We start from the raw sequence: 22,134 nt of genomic DNA on the forward strand, positions 1-22,134 counted from the left end.
AGGACACACAAAAGAACCCTTAGGGAATGTGCATCATCCTTATATAAAGTCTGAACTTCTAAGCTCCAGTGTTGCCAGATTTCAGCTGTTTTCCCCCACCTGCTGTGCAAGAGCTGCCAGCCTCTTACTGTATGGCTGTGTGGCAGGAGGCATCTTACTTGGCACACATAATCCCTCTTGGGGGTCCATGAGTGGTGGGAAGGGGACTGCCTCCATAGAGTCTGAACTTGTTCAATTCTGGGTAAGTAGAGTATCTGAGGGGGCATGCATTTTCCCATCTACACTGGGGAGACACTCCTTTGCCCCCAAACATCCTGCCATCATAGGTCTGCATGCTGGGCTCCACTGAGGGGCCCTCGGTGTGCCCCAGCTTTTGGCTGCTTTGGAGCAGCACAACAGCCTGCACCCCAGCCTTGCTCTGGAGAGCCTAAGCTAGCGCAGCACTCCATGTCCTGGGCTGCTCCTGAGCACTCCAGGTATGCTGGGCCCCAGCTGATCTGGAGTATCCCACCCTCCTGCCCCTATCCCACAGGACCCTGTGTCCCTCAGACCTTGTGCTCTGCGGTACCTGACACCCCACACCATGGGCTGGCTCCACAGTGTGCTTGGCTACTCTAGAGCACCCCAAAACATCCCCCAGCACTTTGTATCCTGGTTCTACTTCAGAGCGGCACAGATTCCCCCTAGAGAGCGCTCCGACACCCCCCGCATGGCTTTCACAGTCGAGTGCCCCAACTCCTCGAGTCCCCCTGCACCCCCGCACCCCAGCTCTGGCGGACCGGTTCCGGAGTCCCCCAGCACTCTCGAGTGCCGGCTCCAGAGCAGCATAAGACCCTGCTCCGGGGTACCCTCCGCATTCCGCTCGGGGCCACCCCCCACCCCGCTGCCGCCGGCTCCGTTACGAAACGCGGCCGGGGCGGGGCGGCGCAGGGCGGCGGCGGCAGCCAATGGGCGGCCCCGGCTGCTCCACCAGCGGCGCCCGGCGCCGGTCCGGCCCGGGGGGTCCTGCCCCGGCGGGACAGGACAGGACAGGATAGGATAGGATAGGACAGGACACAGCGTGCCAGGAGCCGCAGCCCTGTGCCTGGCCGAGAGGATGGGCTGAGCAGCGCGAGCGGGGCAGGGCAGTGCCCGGTGGCAGGGGGTGTGCGGGCACGGTGGGCCCTAGGGACAGCTCCCTCTTTGTCGGCTGCAAACTGCTGCGATGAGCAGTGCGGGTCCCAGCCCATCTTCCCCACGCCGGGGCAGGAGCCTTATCTGGCAGCCCCTTGGCTCCGGGAGCAGGGATCTGGACATGCTGCGCTGCCCCTCCTGCCTCCTCCTCCTCTGGGAGCCAGTGACTGTGTCCTGCGGTCACTCCTTCTGCAAGTCGTGCCTCGGGGGGACCGTCCCCTCTCGCTGCCCTCTCTGCCAGGAGAAGCTGAAGCTACTGGGCGTCGGAGCGGCGAGGTGCAACGTGGTGCTCTGCGGCCTCCTGGAGAAATGCGTGGAGCAGGAGAGCCGGGTGGCCTGGCTGGTAGCACAGGTGCAGGATCGTGTCACCCGTGGGGACCTTCAGGAAGCGCTGAGGATGGTTCAGAAAGGGCTCGAGCTGGGTAAGTACCACTGGGCTCCAAGGGCTGGCGGGGTGGGCTGGGGATGCAAAGCTGGGTGTGAGGGACTAGCCCTACAGCTGAAACGAGGATGCACGAGGTGTGGTGTTGGAGCAGGTGGGTACCAGCGTGGGCCACTTTGTCACAACACCCCAGTCTCCTCCAGAGCTCGGAGACCGGAGAAACTGGTGATGGGTGGAGGGGATCCAGCTGCTAGGCATGTCTCCCATGTCTTCAGGGGGTGATGGGAGGGAATGGGTGGCTGGTGAGCCGTGCTGCCCATCCTGGCTGCCAGGGCTGTGGGCAGGGCACACAGCCTGTGTCCTATTGACCATGTGCTTCTGGCCTTAGCAGGAGGATGGAGAGGAAAGAGCAGCAGCCAGCCTCTTGCATCTTGCCACCCGGTAATATTTCAGGGTCAGAGGAAGAGTTCTGCCGGGGGGGGAACAGCCACTATGTAAAGCAGCTGGCACATTTCCAGTCCAGGACAGATATGCCCTTGCTCCCGGAACCTGGCGAGCCTTGGCTGAGCTCCTGTGCCAGGCCCATGGCATAAGACAGGGTGTAATGCCTGTGTGTGCCCCCAATACCCTTCTGCAAGCAGCCCTGGCAAGACATTTGCCTGCAGGGTCAGAATCGGGCCCAGGGGAGTTGATCTGCTTTAATGTGTGGCTGTAAGTGGATTTCTTGTAGAGTAATGCTTAAATAAAAGGGGTTATACAATGCGTCTGGAGCAGGGGGTTGGGGTGGCGGAGGCAGAAAGTCCTTTCTCCACCGGCGTTTCTATGACAGCAGTCAGCTCTCCTCCTGCCGCGCCGACACTTACTCATCACCCGCTGCCAGGCAAGTGCCAGAGGTTCAGGGTACGCCTGGAACCACGGGGCTGCACAGGCTGCCCAGCCAAGCCTGGTGTTGGCAGCAGAAAGCAGGTCTCTTTATGCAACCTCCCGTGGCATCTGCCTCATACCCTGAGCTCCCGTTCTTCAACGCAAATGTGTGTGCAGAGCTCTCTACAACTGCCTTCCTTATTGCCAGGCTTTTGTCTGATGGCTGTGTATGACCATATATTTATTTCTTTTAAAGCCCCTGTGAGTATAAAGAGGAAGCGTTGCAAACTCTGTTCTCTCTTCCCTGCATGCTCTGTTCCCCAAAGGAGAGGGGAAGTCTGGCTTGAGGCGACGAGGAAATTGCCACTGCAGCTCCCATAAACCTGCGCTTGCTGGTGCAGCTCAGGCTCAGCCACGTGGGTGGTGCTTTCGGGATGTGTTTGCCAGCTCCTGCCGCCTGCTTTCGGGCTGCACAACTTCTTACGGGCTGCGCTTCCCAGCATCACCGCTGTTAAACGTTCAGCCCGTGAGAACGGGGTTTCGTGTGGTTCAGCACCGCACTGCGGGCTCGTGTGCAGTGCCCTGCTCATCCCAGCCGGTAGAGCAGCTCTCTCTGCTTGGGAGGAAATAAATTGTCAACTTTGTGTCTTTTGTTCCCTTTAAGTGATGGGGAAAAAAAAAAGAAGAAAGCAAAGCAGTGTAATGTGTAACACAGGAGGCCTCCTAACATGCCTGGAGCCAGGAGGCTGGGGAGCACTATCAATCACTCATTAGCTGTGGGCCTGCCAGCTGGCTTATGTCCTTGATGTCTAATGGTATCATAGGTCCAAAATAGCACAGCAGAAGAGAAATGCAGAATTTGCAGCCCCATTTTACACTGTTTTTTCCCTTCCCCCCTCCAAGTCAGTCACTTTATTGCTGGGCTGTGCAAATGTTCGGTGAGCTTGCCCACACGGAAACTACAAACCTCTAGACTTTGTACCCAGTTGTTCTTCCCTATCTGTTACTAGGGACAGGAATATTTTGTCTCTAGATGTGTGCTCTTAGGGTATGAGCAGCAAGTTCCCTTGTTTCCTGATTTGAGTCCCAAGGTCCTGGCTGACATTATGAATGAAAACAAGCTCTGAGGGATCCAGGTGTTGCTCTGCTGCACAGTTCAGCCTGGCCAGTGCAGCCTTGGTGCTGGAGTGGCTGGGCCTGTGCTCTTTTCTGTTCTCTGGGTTATGGTGGCACCAGGTAGAGAGCAAAGTCTCCCTGTGCTGCACGCTGGACAAGGAAGTAATAGCCACAGCAGAGTTTCCTCCTCACGTGTGCTACCTCTGCTGGACCTACCATCATCCCACCAGGAGCTGGGAGCCAACAGGAGGTCTGCATGATACTGGAGGCCTCTCCAGAGGGCCAGGGAGCAGTGGGTGGCTGACCCCAGCCCTCAGCAGCTGTCAGATGATGCTCAGTGCTGGTGGGGACATCGGTTGGGTGCACAGAGCTGTGGCTTGGCTGGAGAGCCAGCACAGCACTGGATGTAGGTCACCTCCACAGCAAGCTGTGATATAACGGGGTGGGTCTGGGAATCCACGCAGCTCAAACCCACAAACATCACCACGCCTGGCTGCTCTGTGAGTGTAGGCTTCTGGGGTGCTGCTTGCTCGTATTCCCTGACATTTCCTGCTCCAGCTCTTCTGCTGACAGTGCTGGTGAGCTCAGTCAGGAAAGAAGAGGGTCTCACTGCCTGTTATTTAGAATCAGGCAGGAGTGTTTGGGGTGCTCAGCACTGTGACGCTTAGTGTTGTGGGTAGCAAAACCTGTGGGACCTGTGCCTCCCTCAGCCACTGAGATCCCATCAGTGACACCTCACTGATGAGGAGCTGGATGCTCAGTTCCCTTTCTCTGTATTGGGAAATCTCAGCCTTTTCTCATGCTTGGAAACCCTGAGTCACATGGTGGGGGCAGATCCTTGCACAGGCTGCAGATTTCTCCTCTGCCCTGGGAGAGAGGTGGCACCCATGTAAGTCTGAGAAGCTCCCTGGTGCTTTGGGAGTTTAGGTTTCCATAGCTGCAGGCTTCTTCAGAGCTGTGGCTCTGCTGGGTGAATCACATTACAGAGCCATCTGTGGCAGCAGCTTCTGTGGCAATTACAGCTTTTTGTCACATCTCAAAAAGGATGTCTGAGCCCCAAGATAGTGGTGGGGACCCTAAGCTGAGAGCATTTGGGAAAGGTGGGGAAAAACAAAGGGAAGAGCCCTGAAAAGTTTGAATCTAGATACTTAGGGGAAATAAATTCCTTGCAGAGACTCAGGAGGCTCAAGAAGAGGAACACAAGAGCTGTCTGTGCTGGACATGAGGCACAGGGGCTGTCCCACCATAGTGGCATCTGCCCAGCCTCATCCAGTCCCTCTGCCTCCTATGGACTCATCACATGAGTGATGACATTTTTCTTTCCAGCCCCTGACTCCCATTCCCTGCGGCTGTGCCGGGCAGAGGCATTTGTAGCACTGAGGCAGCACCCACAGGCACTTGAGGACCTGGATGCCGTGTGCAGGGCTGAGCCTGGAGAGATTGAGGTGAGTGGAGGCTCCATCAGCTGGCTGTGCCTGGAGCCAAATCTTACCATAGAGGAGCAGTTTCTCTCTTTCCCGAGTTCTCCTAGCTGTTGAATTCATCCTGCTCAGACACATTAAGCTGCAAATCCAGGCTGTAAATGCTGTGGGAGGGGTCCAGCACCATGTCCATCCTTGCTGGCATGCAGGCAGTGAGGGCACATGGCTGTGCTGGTGCACAGGATCACAGCTGAAGCCTCAGGGAAGTGCTGAGCTTGGAGAAATCAGCTCTGAGAGCTTGCTTGCTGATTTGTGAAGCACACATTGGCAGCATTTTTTTGGCTTCAAAGGCAGAAGCCTTTGACTCCATCTTGATGTCTCTGTAGGGTTTGTTTGCTTGGTTTTTGCAACTGCTGCATTTTGGGAGAGTTTTATGGGTACCTGGCTGTGGGTGGACTCGCTATGATTCTGTTGTCTTTCTTAGACAAGTCTGAGCACAGGGGCAGCAATGTGTCCAGGTGCTTTGGCCTGGGGTGGCAGCAGGCAGGAAGCTGGAGCAGGATTCCCTGGGGCCTCATACGAGAGCTGAATGTCCTTAGCTGGTTACTATCTCATAGTCACCACAGGTATTTCTGCTCTGCAGGGATTCTTCAGGAAAGGGAAGGTGCTTCTGGAGATGGGACAGAAAGCTGAAGCCTTGCTGGCATGGGAACACTGCCTGACACTCAATCCCCACTTCCACCCTGCTCGGAGAGAGATGGAGAAGGTGTGTGTGCTGTGCTGTGGCAGGGTCCTGTGCTGTGCATCACACAGGGAGTTGCCCTTGTCCTCTGGAGGACTCATGTCTATCGTGGTTGTGATTAAGGGATGTCGAGTCTTGGTCCAAGAGCCTTTCCATTGCTCCAGTGCAGGTTCACCCTGAAGAAAACTCTGCCTCCTCAGTCCATATCCTCAAGTCTCAGGTTTTGCAGTATTTAGATGCTGACATGGCACAAGGTGGGCTTCAAGGTAGCATCAGTATTCACCCAAGGCAAAGCAGCCAGCTGAAGGCTGCCAATGGTGAGCCAGTGTCTTTTCTGCAGATGATTTCAAGCCAGCACCCACTCATGTACCAAAATCACTATCAATAGTGGGGCCTCTGGCATGAGTGGACACTTGCCCTCCAGGAGGGAAAGGGCAGGGGAAGAGGAAATTAACTTGTACCTCCCTGAGCTCACTCTCTTCCTGCTCATGGAGAACATGGCTCTTTGCCCTTAAAATGCACCATTTGGTTTGCTGCCTTGTGCTGCTTTCTTCCTTCCATGCTACCGAGGCATTTGTTTGACAGAGATCTCAGCAAGGGCTGAAACAAGTAATCCTGATGTGCTGTTCAGGGAGCAGGAGGCTTCTTTGAGGCAAAATGGAGCCTGGTTGCCCACCCAGTTCCCTGTTTCCTTGTTCCAGCAGCCTCAGAGCTCCACTTTCTCCTTGCAGATCCTCATGCAAGAGGATGCTCCTCAGTCACACACAGCTGCTGCGTGCTCAGGTGATGGCCACTGGGACTCGAGTGGTCCTCAGGTCAATGGAGGGAGCCCGGCTCTCTCATCATCTTCCACACAAGCTCAGGTAAGAGAGTTTGCAATAGCCTATACCAATGGGACTTAAAGTCCCTCCTGAGCATTCCAAATTGGGGTGTTCAAGGGATGGGAAGCGAAGTGTGATAAGGGAAGGCTGTGTAGGACCATAGCCATATGCATGTGGTTATGGGCTGGGATGAGAAGCTGCAGGTAGTGGAAGGTGGGAGAGCAAAGGCACCATTGGAGCTGATGCTGTGGGAATTTGGGGAGCAGAGTAGTCTCTTTATGTCTCCATTCCTCTCTAAGGTTTATTCTGGAATACTTCTGGTAAGATTTTAGACCCATTGTCACAACACCCAAGTCACATCGCATGCAGAGAAAAAGAAATGACAATGTCCATTTGAATGTTTGTTGGGGTTGTTTTGTCATCCAAACTCCACAATAGCAGCTATTAAGGGAAGCTCATCTTTTGCTCTTTGGCTCCAAAAGATGAACTTGGCAGGACTGGAGAGGGGGAAATAAAGCAAATGGTCTCAGATACCCCCAAATACCAGGTGATACATCTAGACAGGGTAAGCCCATGAATTACCCATGAGATGAGCAGCAGTGTCTGCAGCCCACGCTCTCCTGCTGGCAAGATGTGAATGTACAGCAGCACACCAGCGAGCCTCCCAGTGCCATTGATCTTGTTGGGACAGGTGGGGCTGTGCATTCAAAGGGCAAAGAGGGTTGGGGTTCGATTTCATCTTTGCTGTGCCTAGGATCAGGAGGGAGAGCCGGCAGATGGCAGAGGGGATGCAGGATCTGAGCACAGCCAGGGGACAGCCGCCTGTGCCCAGCCGGGGCGATGGCAGGAGCCAGAGACTTCAGCAGAGAGGCAGGGCCAGTGGTTGGTAGGTGAGTGTCATCAAAGGTACCAGAATCTTGTCTTGTGCAAAACACTTCTTGAAAGCCCATTTTGGCACTGACACCTTAGTGTTTGTGCTGTGGGCCAGCTCAGCGAGCAGACATCCCAGGGGCATCCGATGAGGCAGCTCTGGCCCAGCACATTCCCTGCTTCTCACCTGTGGAGAATCCAATCTTCCTCTGTACTGACACCAAACTTTTGGGTCTAGCTGGGAGAAAAGTTCTTCTTCTCCACTCTCTGTGTGGAGCCAGGGAGAGGTTCCCATGGGTTTAGGTGGGTTTAGATGGAATTCCTTTCTAAAGCATGTAGCCCATCATATGTTGGGGGAAGTGGCACCTCCAGTGGCACTAACTTGCTCTCAGTGTCCAGCCTGGTGGCTGCCATGTACCTGGCTTTGCATAAAGCACAGATGATAACTTGTGGCAGGTTTCTAGAGACCTCCATCTGGGAGTTTTTTGGGCCACTTCACCTCCCAGTGCCTCAGTTCCCATGACACCCACTGGTGTAAAGGCTATGGATGAGCATGGATGAGTTAATGGCAGGGGGAAGGGAGGGTTTACATTGCATTTCCCAGCAGTTGCTTTTAACATTCAAAGCACTTTGAGTGGCAGTTAACTGTTTACACCTCAGAACAAGATCAGAAAGCAAAGACTAATTTTCAGTATTGAAATGGGGGGTGGTTCTTCTCTTTTCTTCTCTTTTGCCACCGTATAACAAAGAGGAAACAGCAGCAGCAAAGTGGACAGAGCCGTGCCTTGAGGAGCTGCTGAGTGTATCTGACTTGGAATGTTCCCTCTGCATCCGGTGAGTTCTGCAGCAGGAGAGCTTTTAGGATGAAGAATTAGCACCTGCTGGGTTTTCTTTCCTGGTTGTGGATCTTTCCTCACATCTTAATAGCAAACTCATTCTGCAGTACTGCTGAAACGTGGGTTTCAGTAGAGATAAGAGATAAGAGGGGAAGACAAGGGCATGCTTTGCCCTGCCAGGCTGTAAGATCACCGTGTCTCAGGGTGCAACACCATTAGATCTGTATCAGGTGGGACATCAGTGTGGAGGTGGGGATGTTCAGCAGGGTCAAAGGCTGAAAGCAGTGGCTGCCCTTTGTAACTGCAAGCTGGAATAGGAAGCTGTTGCTGCAGGTGAATACCATTTATGATGGAGATATTGTAAACCTAGAGGGGAGCATTTCTGAGCTTGGAGACAGAAACGAGGACAAGGTAGAGGCCAGGTCCATGTGCTGACTCAGGGCTGGGAAAGGGCTGGGTGCTGCCACAGGGCATGCTGAAACCAGGCTGTTATTTGTGGTGTGTCCCAGGAGCTCGAGCAGTTGTGCAAGTGGCTGTTGGCAGAAGGTTGGGTGTTGCGCTGTCAGACATACAAGGTGGTCAAGGTCTCCTGTACAGCAGCTTTTTCCAGGTCTGGGCATGGCATGGGGGAATGGTGGAGGAGAGAGCAAGATTAAGACTGCATTTGGTCTGAACTAGGTGATGCTGTGTCTCTCCTGAGAGCAGGGAAACAACGTTCAGGAGAAGTCAGGGCTCAGCGCTGAGCAGGGCTTTCCTGAGACCTCAATTTAATTTCTGATCCTGGAGCTACCTGTGGGCAACCCAAGCCTTGCTCTTGAAGCAGGGAAGGAGGAATCACTTCACTGTTGCTGCCTTTGTGCTCTACACCACTGCAGGTGTCTGGGAGGCCACAGCCCTGCCAGGACCTGGGAGGGTCTTGTGTATACTGATGGGGTCTGCAGAGACTCCATGGAGATGTTGAGCAGTGCTCAGGCCTGGGATGGTTCTCTTCTTACATCATTGTGCAAGTCCAACAGTCAGACTCCTAATTAAAGGAGTAAGCCAGTTAGAAACCTTTCTGTTTCATTAACAGGACTTATGAGCAAAGCTTATCCAATGCAGCCTTAGTGAAGGGGAGTTGCATAGCTGTGGTCTGTCAGGGTTTGGAAGACACAGTATGAGATTTCCATAGTGTCACTGTCTTCAGTGTAGAGGATTGGTAAAGGCAGCAGATTTCCCTTGAAATGGTGAGATGATACCTGGGAAACATCTCATTCCTGCTGGAAGCAAAATCTCTTGCTCTCCCCACCAGGATTCAGGGAAGATGCAGGTACAAGGCTGGGGACTGCCAGAAGCTGCACTCGTGGCTTTACTCAACCCTGGTCTGCTTGACCCTTGCAGCCCAGCCTGTACTTCTTCACGTATCACAGTATCACAGTATAACTTAGGTTGGAAAGGACCTCGAGGATCATCGAGTCCAACCTATCAACACAGACCCCATAAAGTCCCTGAGTACTTAGTGGGACCCTTGCATTGTGAGACCAGCTGGGCTTTCCAAAGGAGAGTGCTGAGCTAGGCCTGGGGTACGAGAGCTTTGAGGGCATCTGGCCCTGTGAGCAGTAGCTCTATGAAGTTTCTCCATGCTGGGCTTTCCTGTGCTCCTTCCAGTGTGGTGTTCTCTGTGGACCACTGACTTTGGTCCCTTTTGCAGGCTGTTCTTTGAGCCCGTGACAACACCATGTGGGCACACCTTCTGCAAGGAGTGCCTGGAACGCTGCCTGGACCACCGGCCCAACTGCCCCCTCTGCAAACAGAGCCTGAGAGAGGTAAGGGCTGGATAACAACAGGTAAAGGCTCTGTGGGATGGAGCCCAGGGGAGAGCCAGGCACTGGCTCTAGCTGCTGGCAGCATGCCCAGGGCTGGGGTGGGAACGTGTGATGCTCTTATGTTAGCAGCGCCCTGGCACAGTGGTGTCAGCTCCACTCGCAGGGGAATGACCAGACAGTTGGTAATTAAGACCAAGAGATTAATTTCCACAAGATGCCACAGTGAGTTAGTGAGATTGTAAACAAGACTGAGAGGCAGGGAGGGAAAGAGAAAGAATGAGGTGAATGCTAATTACTTTTTAAAATGGAAATGGATGGAAAACCTGCTAGCCTGGAGATTTGATTTAATGTTTAATGAAAAGGGATTTGGATGAGACCATCAGGGAAATTAGGTTGTCATACAAGGCCTGCATCACTGTCAGAGGCAGGACACTGTGCTGGACGGGCCCTGGGTCTGAGCTGTGTCTGCAGGTCTCGGTGGAGCTGACTTCCTGTCCTGCTAGATGGCTCAACATCCCCTGATAGGTTTTATCCTGACTTTCTCTGGTCTGAAGTTAGCCTCACCTCCAACTAAAGTGAGTGTGATTCAGAGCTGAGCAGGGCCTCAGGGCTCCCCCACTTCTTCTTCAACCTATTTCTCAGTCTGATTTCTTTCAGTACTTGAAGGCTGGAAGCTACAGCCCCACTGTGCTGCTGCAGGACATCATGCTGGCCACCTTCCCCACACAGCTGGCCGAGCGCCGAGAGCTGCACCAGGCTGAAATGGCAGAGCTCTCCAAGTAAGCAGGGACCTACTCCAGTGTGCCCATGTGTGTGTGCACAGGGGCTGGGCTCTGAGGGGGCTACCCACACTGTGTACCATTGCTGTGGCTTGTGGCTGCTCAGGTGAGGTCTGTTCCACTTCTAAGGCTACGTCACAACAGTGCTAGTTCTGGGCAGGTGCAGATGTGCCCCATGGGCACCTGGGGATGAGGGAGCATCTCTGCCAGGAGCTGTTTTGTGGGTACAATCTGTCCTTGGGCTCTTGGTGAGCCAAGAGGAAGCTTTAGTGTTGCTCTGCGCTGAAGCATCACTTCTTGGGGTAAAAGACAGACCTGGTTCAAAGCATGGCCATGGCACAAGCCAGTGCAGAGCCCTGGGGATGGGGCTTGCTTCAGGAGGTTTCTTAGTGCTCTCCTCTCCTGTCCCTCAGCCTAACCAAGAGCATCCCCATCTTCGTCTGCACGATGTCCTTCCCAGGCATTGCCTGCCCCCTGCACGTCTTTGAGCCTCGCTACCGCCTGATGATCCGGCGGTGCCAGGAGACCGGCACCCGGAGCTTCGGCATGTGTACATATGAGAGCGGCAAAAGGTGAGCCTCTGGGCCAGCTGGCTTCCCACCAGCCTCACTGCTCTGCATCCCTCTGCCCCACTCCAAAATGTCTAAAAGCCTGAGCGGTTCGAAGAGGAGGAACCAGGTGCAGTTTCCTATCCCACTGGAGCCTGCATATGAAATCAGCAGGGAGGTAGTGTGTTCCCCACACCACAGACTGAAACAGGATCTTGCTGCCTCACAGCATTGCCACTGGACAGGTGAGGAATGGGGCTCAGGATGTCTCAGAGCTGCATGGTGCCCCGGCTGTAGCCTCCAGCTCCTTTTAGTGAGCATTTTAAAACTGCCATATTTCTCATGCCTTGTCCTTAACAAGCTATGAGAAGGCATTGACTTAAATGGGCTTGGTGCAGCATGGCCATTCTTATGTTCCTGGTGGCACCTCCAGATCTTGGGTGGGCTTAGTCTCCAGGCTCCTAACCCAAGTTAAATACCCATGTTTACATGCTGCATCCTCCTCCTGCACCAGTCCTGTTGAAGTAGAATGAGAGAAAATTTTCTGGGCTTTGGAGGGAATGCCCCTGCAAGGGATGGTGTCTTCAGGACCACCAGGGCAGTATGAGGACCCAGGTCATTCTGGTGTATGGCAAATGCAAGGGAGTGCAGGCAGTGTGTTCACTATTTCCTCCCCTTTCAGCAGCAAGTGGTGAGTCAACAAAGGGAGTGAATCTCTGAATTTGCCTTGTCTCAGCCAGCTTCTTCCTGGGCCTTTTCCTCCTTTTGGAGGAGGTGCCTGCAGGAGGAGCAGCTGTCTCACCCCCAATATCCCAGCTCAGCCCCTCTTTTCTCTCCCTGGCTCCCTCCAGTTTTGCTGACTATGGCTGCATGCTGGAGATCCGGCAGATCGAGCTGCTGCCGGACGGGAGGTCCTTGGTGGACACCATCGGCCGGCGGCGGTTCCGGGTGCTGAGCCGCGGGCACAGAGATGGCTACAACACTGCTGACATCGAGTACCTGGAGGACAAGAAGGTGAGGGCAAGGCCGGGGCAAAAGCCCCTGCTGCTTTTGGAACACAACCTCAGCAAAGCTGGTGAGGGTTTTGGAGCACAAGCCCTATGAGGAGAGGCTGAGGGAGCTGGGGTTGTTTAGCCTGGAGAAGAGGAGGCTCAGGGGAGACCTTCTTGCTGTCTACAACTACCTGAAGGGAGGTTGTAGCCAGGTGGGGGTTGGTCTCTTCTCCCAGGCAACCAGCACCAGAACAAGAGGACACAGTCTCAAGCTGCACCAGGAGAGGTTTAGGCTGGATGTTAGGAAGATTTTCTTCACAGAAAGAGAGATTGGCCCAGGGAGGTGGTGGAGTCACCATCCCTGGAGGTGTTTAGGAAGAGACTGGATGGGGTGCTTGGTGCCATGGTTTAGTTGATTAGGTGGTATTGGATGATAGGTTGGACTCAATGATCTCAAAGGTCTTTTCCAACCTGGTTAATTCTATTCTATTCTATTCTATTCTATTCTATTCTATTCTATTCTATTCTATTCTATTCTATTCTATTCTATTCTATTCTACTCTACTCTACTCTACTCTACTCTACTCTACTCTATTCTATCCCTTGCCTGCACACAGGTGGCTGGGGAGGAGCTGCAGGAGCTGCAGTGCCTGCACGAGAGCACCTACCGCTTGGCTCAGCGGTTCTGTGAGCACGGAGACCTCCCCTCCAGGCACATTTTGATGCAGCATGGACCCCTGCCAGAGAAGGAAGAGGACATCCAGGTAATACCCCAAGGGAAGAGATCACGGTATCACAGTATATTAGAGGTTGGAAAGGACCTCAAGAGATCATCAGGTCCAGCCCTCCTGCCAAAGCTGGATCACTTGGGGTAGTCTGCACAGGAATGCATCCAGGTGGGTTTTGAAAGTCTCCAGAGAAGGACACTGCACAGCCTCTCTGGGCAGCCTGTTCCAGTGCTCTGTCACCCTCACTGTAAAGAAGTTTCTCCTCATGTTGAGGTGAAATCTTCTGTGTTCAAGTTTGAACCTGTTGTTCCTTGTCTTATTACTGTGCACCACTGAAAAGAGCTTGGCCCCCTCCACTTGACATCCACCCCTGAGATATTTATACACATTGATGAGATCCCCTCTCAATCTTCTCTTCTCAGGACTAAACAGCCCCAGGGCTCTCAGTCTCTCTTCACAGGGGAGATGCTCAAGTCCCCTAATCATCCCTGTGGCTCTCCATTGGATTCTCTCCTGCAATTCTAGGTCTTTCTTGAGCTGGGGGGCCCAAAACTGGGCACAGTATTCCAGGTGTGGTCTCACCAGGGCAGAGTAGAGAGCTTTTGAAGCAGTGCCATTCCTGTGCAACCCCCTCCCAGCTTCCCTGCTCGGCTCCCCTCCTAGATGAGCAAAATAAACCCTGGCTTTCAGTCCTGTTAGCAGTTACAGCCCACTTGGAGAGGTGGTTGGGCTTGTTTCTTAACACTGCTGACTGCTTTAATGGGTTTAAACAGTTCTTGGAAACTGAGCACTGAGGTTTTAAAAGCTTTCCAGAGTCTTTTCCTAAATGAGAATCAAGAAACTGAGCTGTCTGGATTTGAAGGCACTGGGTGGGGGGGTGGGGTGGGGAAAAAGAGAAACAAATGGACAAAGAAATGAGCCCCAAAGCTCAGTGAGTCTGTGGTCTCCTTTCTCATCATCGTCTTTTGAGACAGCCACAGCTGGCCAGTGGAGAGGAGCTAAGAGAGCAGGATTCAGTTTGCTTCTTAAGTTGCTCTGAAAAATTCACATTCTGGAGAGAAAGTGTGTGTGGGGGAATAGAAAAAAGAAAAAAAAAAAGCCCAAATTTAGTTTTCACTCTTTAAGTGTTTCCTGCCTGGATTGTTACCAAGATGCTCTTGCCTGGCTTGTCCCAGGCTGAGGCTGTCCTGGCCAGCTGTCACATCAATGCTGTGCTCAAAATTACCAAATGATTCATCCTTCTTCAACTGAATTGAGCATTTCCCTCCCTCTTAGTTGGGCTCAGGTTTTTAAAAAGCCTGCTCAGAGTTGTGCCTGCCTGGCCCAGCACCTTGCCTCTCTGAGTGCTGCTGAGGGAAATGCCCCAGAAGAGGCTGGCCAGGCAGGATTTGGCCCCTGTTTACAAAACCCATCACCTCAAGCAGGGAAATGCAGAGTGTATCTCTTTGTCTCTCTTGTACAGACTTTTCCCAGCTACCTCTGTGTCTTGAGGCTGCCTGGAGAATGCTTTTCTGGAAATTAAGTTAGGCTATCCACAGACTGGGGCTTGGACAGTTGCAGCCTGTGATAGGATGAGGGGTAATGGATGTAAACTACAGCACAGGAGGTTCCACCTCATGAGGAGGAACTTCTCCACTGTGAGGATGACAGAGCACTGGAACATGCTCCCCAAAGAGGTTGTGGAGTCTCCTTTTCTGGAGACTTTCAAGACCCATCTGGGTGTGTTCCTGTGTGAGCTGTGCTGGATTCTATGGTCCTGCTCTGGCAGGGGGATTGGACTTGATGATCTCTGGAGGTCCCTTCCAACCCCTAACAACCTGTGATCTTTGGAGGTTCCTTTCAACTCCTGTGATCCCGTGAATTGGTCATCCAGAGAAATACTTCAGCTGGCATTGCTGTCTGGATAAGAGTAACTGTTTCCTATCAGCCATGGGCAACAATGATCCCTGAAACTGTGCCAGGGGAGGTTCAGGTTGGATATTAGGAAAAATTTCTTTGTGGAAGGAGTGGTCAGGCCCAGGTGGGTGGTGGAATCACCATCCCTGGAGAGGAGGAGGCTCAGAGGAAACCTTATTGCTGTCTACAGCTACCTGAAGGGAGGTTGTAGCCAGCTGGGGGTTGGTCTCTTCTCCCAGGCAACCAGCACCAGGACAAGAGGACACAGTCTCAAGCTGCACCAGGGGAGGTTCAGGCTGGATGTTAAGAAGAAGTTATTCCCAGAAAGGGAGATTGGCCATTGGAATGTGCTGCCCAGGGAGGTGGTGGAGTCACCACCACTGGAGGTGTTTAAGAGGAGACTGGCTGAGGCACTTGGTGCCATGGTTTAGTTGATTAGATGGTGTTGGATGATAGCTTGGACTTGATGATCTCAAAGGTCTTTTCCAACCTGGTTAATCCTATTCTATTCTAAATGTGGGCATGGCACTTCAGGACATGGTTTAATGGCCATGGTGGTGTTAGGCTGATGGTTGGACTCCATGGCCTTGGAGGTCTTTTCCAAGCAGGGCAGTTCTATGGCTGCATGCCACCCAGAGGCCACACATTCACCTTGCAGTTCCTGACGTGAGGGTCTCTCCCTGTTTCCTCTCCAGGCTTCAGCAGATGGCCCAACGTGGTGCTGGTGGCTCATCTCCATCCTGCCCCTGGACCCATCCTACCAGCTGAACCTCTTCTCCACCACCTCGCTCCGTGCCCGCCTGGTGCAGCTGCAGCGCATCCTCACCGCCCTGCTGCAGCAGCCCCCTGCCCGGCCCCCCCTGCCCGAGCACAGCCCTCGGGGTCGCGTCTGAACCCCCCAGCCCCTGCCCTCTCTGCAGGGAAGACCTCCACCCCCCTTTCATTTCTCTGTGTGTCGCTTCACGGTTTGCATATGGTTTGAGCCACCCCTGCGAGCAGCCTCAGCGGTGAGCTGAGCGCCCTCCGCCTGCCTGCCTGGGGCTGGTGCCACACCAGCAGTGACACTACGCCGTCCACGCTGCCCCTGGCAGCTGCTCTGTGGCGTGGTTATGCTGTGCCCATTGGAGGGGAAACTGGGATGGGAAACTGGGTTGTGTCTTGGGAACCAAAGCTACTTGCTGATCTGCTTTGGTGCTAAAGAGGACTGTCTTTAGGGCAGAGGATTGAGTGCTAGAGTCACTTCTTCCTCTTTGAAGGACACCATAAGGTTTTTGGTAGGTGGTCCTGCTCTCAGCAGCAGATTTTCATGCTTGGGAGAGGTGGCCCTGAGAGGCAGAAGGGTCCCAATGGCTCTGCCCAGCCTTGGGAACTGACAGCTCTTCTTCAGCTTCTGAGTTTGACTTCATTCCTATTTGAATGAAAAGAAGGGTTAAATTAAACCATCTGGAACTCATGGTCCTGCTTCTAACCACCTCCATGACCACAGGCTGAGGAGATGCTTCTCTCTGAAAGTGCCTGGGCCTGGGCATTCCCTTCCCACCACTCTGGTGCTCTGCTGTGTTTGCTCTACTGAGCTCCCCAGCCACTCCCCTGTACCAGAGCCATGCTGGGGGCTGCTGGTGACTTCTGAATTGATGGCTTCCCTGCCATGAAGTGTCGTGGGAAAGGGGAGATTTGGCAGTGTTGGTGCTTTCCCCCTCATCCAAAGGCTGCTCTTCCCAAGTCTGGCTAGGTTCAGGTTCAACCTGGGGGCTGGAAGGAGCTGGTGGTGTGACAGAGTTCAGCCTGGAAGTGGCTTTATGATCACTTCCACTCCTTAACAGTGCAATTTTCCCATACTTGGTGCTTCTTGTATGCTTTCTGCCTCCTCAGGAGAAAATGGGACTCTGAGCTGAGGCTTGGAATCCAGAAGGGTTCAGAGTCCCCTAAAAGAGTGCAGAGGGATATCAAAGGGAGCTGAACCTCTGGAGAGTGAGGGAGGAGGCAGGGCTGGTGACCAAGGCTGTGAGCCCCATGTCATGGGAGCAAGTGCCTGTCTCTAGACCCAGGGAAAAGAGTATCCCCCTGGACAGCCCAGATTGTTTGCCATGGAAATCCAGAAGGTTTGGGATCCTCCATAACCTCAGTGGCTTTGGGCTGAAATTTCAGGAGTGATACCATAGAGTGAGTTGTTGGATTAACATTGTTTCCAGAATTTCATCCCTGCTTTTCCCCAAAGGCTCCACACCCCACGTGGGAGCTCAGTGGGCTGTTGGGTGTGTGTTTGTGAGAAAAAAAATCAGGCTGGGGCTGCTTACTGCAGATGCTGCTGGGCTGAGGCCAGCGCAGGAGGCTCCAGACAGGGTCCTGGGCAGGGACCCCATTTATTCCTGTCCTGCTCTCTCCAGGAGCAAGAGGTCTTGGTCTTTCTTCCAGTAAAGTGCCTCCCTGGAGAAACAGAGTGAGCTGAGGACTTGCTCCCCAAGGACCATAAAGAGTGCAGGGTGGCTGAAGAAGCTCCAAGCCAGATTTGCTCCTCTACTTCTGAGCCAAATCCTCTCCCACTGGTGGTCTCTCTGCTCTCTGTGACTCCCCAAGGGGCTATATCCCCAGGATACTGGATTGAGCAGAGCAGGGGCAGATGTTGGAGAGACACCTTGCAGTCCTGGGCTGGGTGTGTGCAAGTGGTGGGATGCCACTGAAGTTTGGGAAGTGCCTTTTTTTCCTCCCACAGAGTCAGTGTGATCTCATCCAGTGACCCCTTCCCATCCCCCAAGCCACTCAGCTGCCCCCTGAGTTGCCAGTTCTCCAGGTATGTGGACTCCCTGGGCTACTGCAGGGGGAGCATCATGGGGTGATGCAGGGGAGAAATGTGGTCCTGCACCCTGTCCATGCTTGAGGAGAGCTGGAGAGCAGAGCTTCATCTGCCTGGCTGCTTTGGGAACAGACTTGTGCAAATGGCTCCAGGTTGCTTGGAGTGCCTTTGGGGTTTGCATTTGTACCTTTGCCCTTGGAATTAAATTTTCTTTCTGGTCATTGCAAAGACAGACTTCATTGGTGGTGGTGGTTTGTTGCTGGTCTTTAGCTTTTATCTGCTCATTGCTTGGACATCACCAGGGCACACATGGAAAGGTGGCACCCTGGCCTTCAGGCAGAGAGTTAGACACAGTGAACCAGTCCAGCAGAGGTAGATGGCAACAGGGGGGAAAAAGGTGAGGTTGCTTGCAGTAGGTGAGCATGTGAAACAAGGTAGGAGGGACTGGCTCCTGCCCACCACTGCAGCTAAAAGCTCTGGGGAAGGATGTCAGCTAGGAGAGCTGGCAGAGGTATTCACTGGTGTGGGATGACTCTGGAGGGTGTCTGTGGGGAGCATGAGTCCCTCTTGCATGTTTGCAACCATGGGCAGAGGGTTGTGAGCTGGGAGCAGGTTTGCTTTTGGCAGCTGGCATTAGGGATGAGTGACAACCTAGGGAGATGCACCCAGGCTCTGAAATGGGAGGATGAGCCTGGATGGAGAGAGGATGATCTTCAGCCCTGTGCCTGGGCTTCAAAATCATGATAAAAGACCTACTAAAAAGGAATTATTTAGTGTAAGTCTCACTAAACACACAGAGGAGCTCAGCCCCAGCAAGGAAGCCCAGCCAGCACCCGTGGATGATATTAAGAGTAGTAATCAATCATTGCCCTAACAACCGGGGGGCCACCAGGCCCCCCGGCCTTTGTAGTCACCACCACCATCACCCAGTGTGCACCAGGGGCACTCACCAGAGATGAGAGGAGGATCCTCCAGCCCAGATGGGCTCAGCTTGGAGCTTCTGCCCTTCCTGGAAGGCATTAAATAGGGGAGTGGGTGGGGAGGGCCAAGTGGCTACACCTGGGGTGGGAGGAGATTCCAATAGAGCCCAGGTGCTGTGGGTTTGAGGGGGAAAAGGGAGAAAATAGGGCAGGTGAGGGACTTTAAGGGTGTCAGGTAATGATGGGACTAGGGGGAATGGGAAAAAAAATAGAAATGGGTGGGTTCAGCTTGGATGTTAGGAAGAAGTTCTTCCCCATGAGGCTGGTGAGACACTGGCACAGGTTGCCCAGGGAGGTGGTGGAAGCCTCATCCCTGGAGGGTTTTAAGGCCAGGCTGGATGTGGCTGTGAGCAACTTGATCTAGTGTGAGGTGTCCCTGCCTGTGGCAGGGGGGTTGGACCTGGCTGATCCTTGAGGTCCCTTCCAACCCTGACAATTCTGTGATTCTAAAACACTTTTGCAGTTTAGGCTGGATGTTAGGAAGAAATTCGTCACGGAAAGAGAGATTGGCCATTGGAATGTGCTGCTCAGGGAGGTGATGGAGTCACCATCCCTGGAGGTGTTTAAAATAAGACTGGGTGAGGCATTTAGTGTCATGATTTAGTTGATTAGATGGTGCTGGGTGATAGGTTGGACTTGATGATCTTGAAGGTCTTTTCCAACCTGGTTAATTCTGTGATTCTGCCAGCACAGTTTCCCACCTCACCTCTTCCTTCTGCCTCTCAAAGGTACCATCCCAAAACAAGGGCAAGAAGGGATCTGTTTTGCACTCTACCTGGGAACCTGGAACAGCTGTAGAAGAGGGGGAGAGGGCTCCAGTGGTCTGACACAGTGGATAATCCCATAAAGGTGCCATGCTTCAGAACAAAGTCTCTGCCAGACCATTATTAACTGCCTCCCTGGGGAACTGCATGCTGAATTTCCCCCCAGCAGTTCTCCACGCAAACAGCCATGCCCTAGTGAGAGCCCAGCTCTGTTGTGGCCGATTCCAGCCTCTCTGCTGGCTCTGGCAGCTCAGACCTTGTGTCTGTCGCATGTGTCTGTGTCTCCAGGGGCCCGGAGCCAGCACCGATCCGTTTGTCGTATTACCCTGCTCCCACTAGGTGTCAGGAACAGGCTGAGTGCGGGAGGAAGGCACAGAGGAGGGATGCAGCATCCAGAGCTTTGCCCATGCTTTCCTCACCCACAGCCCCCATGCACCTCGGCTCTCAGCCCTGACCCTGCACCAGCAGGCTGCCCTGAGCTCTCCATCCGCACACAAGTGAAGCTGAGGGGGGCTGGTGCAGTGCATCACTGGAGGACCCCTCTTTTCCAGGTGCACAAAGCTTTTCTGGCCAGCAAGGTCTTGTTTGCCCTCTGGGGACTGAAGCAGGGGACCTTCCTCAGGCCACCCCTGCTGGGCATGGCCTCAGCTCAAAGGTGGAACGTGAAGCAACCCTTTCTTCCAGCACAGAGCTGGGACAGAATAGCATCCCTGATCACTTGTGAAGGTAGACCAAGCGCCTCAAAGTCCCACTGGGAGGATAGGTTGTCTCCCTGAGCAGTTGGGATCTGGCTGGAGGCAGCTATGGAAGGACTGCACGCATCAGTGACGACTTCCCTGACCTAACAGTGTGGGCAAGCAATTAGCTAAAGAGGCAAGTAATGAATGCAGCAGGTGTCAGGCTGCACCTCAGCTTTCTTTAGCAAATGGTGCATTTCCAAACTAATTAGGCCAGTGGGTACTGGAGATAGTGGAACATCAACATGAGATTGTTCAAGCTAAGACCTTCTCTAGCAAGACCATGCTCACACTCAAGAGGAGCACAGTACATATTAAGGTTAAAAAAGGTGGGAAGAAAGGGGAGAAACTCAGTACCTAATTTTCCCCCATCCTTTAAGAATACCAGTTGGTGCAGTGAAAGATGGAATCATATTGCTCCTGCTTTTAAGAAGCAATAAAGGAAAGGAATGAAGACAGATGTGCTGTCTCTGTCAAGAAAACTCCCCCATGGGATGTATTCAAAGACAGAAAATGACAAGTGATGAAAAAAGTGACTCAAAGCCACTGCTGGAGCAGTTGGAGTGGGCTGTACCCTGTCCTGAAGAAGAAATGGCCCCATGGCTTCCTTCAGCCAGGCTGTGCCTGGCTTGAAATTGGTTTCTATCCTGTGTGGTGTTGAGCAGTGTGACTGCAGACAAGTGCTGAGTGCAACCCTGAGCAGAGATCAAGCAGCAGCAGGACAAATGCCTTTGCCTTCCATTCAGTGGCATAATTGGAGGTGCCTCACTGGGATGTCCCCAGGCTGTGCAGCACACAGGAACTGTACAGAGCTAAGCTCTGGTCCAAGCAGGAGCCAGAAACCTTGAAAGATAAACCAGGTGGAGCTGTCTCAGAGTGCCCATGGGTCATTTACAGAGAGAGTGATTGCCCATTGGAATGGGCTGCCCGGGGAGGTGGTGGAGTCACCATCACTGGAGGTGTTCAGGAGGAGACTTGATGGGGTGCTTGGTGCCATGGTTTAGTTGTTTAGGTGGGTTGGATTGGTTGATGGGTTTGACACGATGATCTTGAAGGTCTCTTCCAACCTGGTATATTCTATATTCTATATTCTATTTACACCTCCAGTGAACAGGTTTACTGGGCCAGGCTTTCCCTAAAGGCATTTGAAGACCCATTTGGCCCCCCCATACCAGCAACATTGCCATCCTGCAGCTGGGGAGCCCTGGATTTGGCACAGCTGCATGAGACTCTCTCACAGCCTGATTCAGAGTCACCTTTCAGCCCCACAGGAAGCAACTCAAGGAGGGATTAACCATCCCCAGTCCTATGACAGTGACACATCTGAAGGTGAGTAAAGGGTGGGAGGTGCAGGAATCCCCCCAGCACTGCTTTGTTTAACCCCTGCCATGGCAGAGTCCAGGTAGGACCATGTCCTTGGATGGCACAATGCAGAGAGCCATCACTTATGCTAATTTGTCTCCTGGGGGTGTCAAAGTCTCAGTGAACCCAAATTAGCTTCAGCCCAGGTGTTTAGGACTGTAATGGGGAGCTGTGTGCTGCAACTAATGGGAGCGATGGGTACTGCCCACTTGGTGAGGTCTCCCTTGGCACAGGGGCACCATCACCCAACAAAAGCAAACCTCAGCAAAGCAAACCATCACCAGAATTCCAGTGGAGTGTGTGGAGAGAGGGAGGCTATATAGGGCCCTATCTCTTTCTCCCCTTCCCTCTCCTTGCTCCCCCTTCCTCTCCTTGCTCCCCTTCCTCTCCTTGCTCCCCCTTCCTCTCCTTGCTCCCCCTTCCCTCTCCTTGCTCCCCTTCCCTCTCCTTGCTCCCCCTCCCTCTCCTTGCTCCCCTTCCCTCTCCTTGCTCCCCTTCCCTCTCCTTGCTCCCCTTCCCTCTCC

The 22,134-nt window shown here is 53.4% G+C and overlaps 1 protein-coding gene across 1 annotated transcript; it reads left to right on the forward strand.

Moving 5' to 3' along the window:
* Positions 1–958: 958 nt before the first annotated feature.
* On the forward strand, positions 959–17,999 carry LOC137453013 (LON peptidase N-terminal domain and RING finger protein 1-like). Its single transcript, XM_068161915.1, has 12 exons — positions 959–1,595; positions 4,862–4,980; positions 5,600–5,722; positions 6,430–6,561; positions 7,274–7,409; positions 8,139–8,223; positions 9,916–10,030; positions 10,688–10,809; positions 11,223–11,381; positions 12,209–12,371; positions 12,967–13,113; positions 15,669–17,999. The coding sequence occupies exons 1-12, from the start codon at positions 1,205–1,207 to the stop codon at positions 15,864–15,866; spliced, it is 1,890 nt and encodes a 629-aa protein (XP_068018016.1). The 5' UTR covers positions 959–1,204; the 3' UTR covers positions 15,867–17,999.
* The last annotated feature ends 4,135 nt before the right edge of the window (positions 18,000–22,134 follow it).

Source organism: Melanerpes formicivorus, unplaced genomic scaffold (genome assembly GCF_026170545.1).
Source record: "Melanerpes formicivorus ecotype bairdi unplaced genomic scaffold, bMelFor1.0.p_v2 SCAF_2, whole genome shotgun sequence".
Classification (NCBI taxonomy): domain Eukaryota; kingdom Metazoa; phylum Chordata; class Aves; order Piciformes; family Picidae; genus Melanerpes; species Melanerpes formicivorus.

What these genes read in the sequence shown, in the direction of transcription:
- LOC137453013 (XM_068161915.1), top strand. Translation starts at nt 1,205, where the DNA reads ATGAGCAGTGCGGGTCCCAGCCCATCTTCCCCACGCCGGGGCAGGAGC. An exon ending in GCAAACAGAGCCTGAGAGAG is followed by an intron (nt 10,031 to 10,687) that starts GTAAGGGCTGGA and finishes GATTTCTTTCAG; the next exon opens with TACTTGAAGGCTGGAAGCTA. An exon ending in GAAATGGCAGAGCTCTCCAA is followed by an intron (nt 10,810 to 11,222) that starts GTAAGCAGGGAC and finishes CCTGTCCCTCAG; the next exon opens with CCTAACCAAGAGCATCCCCA.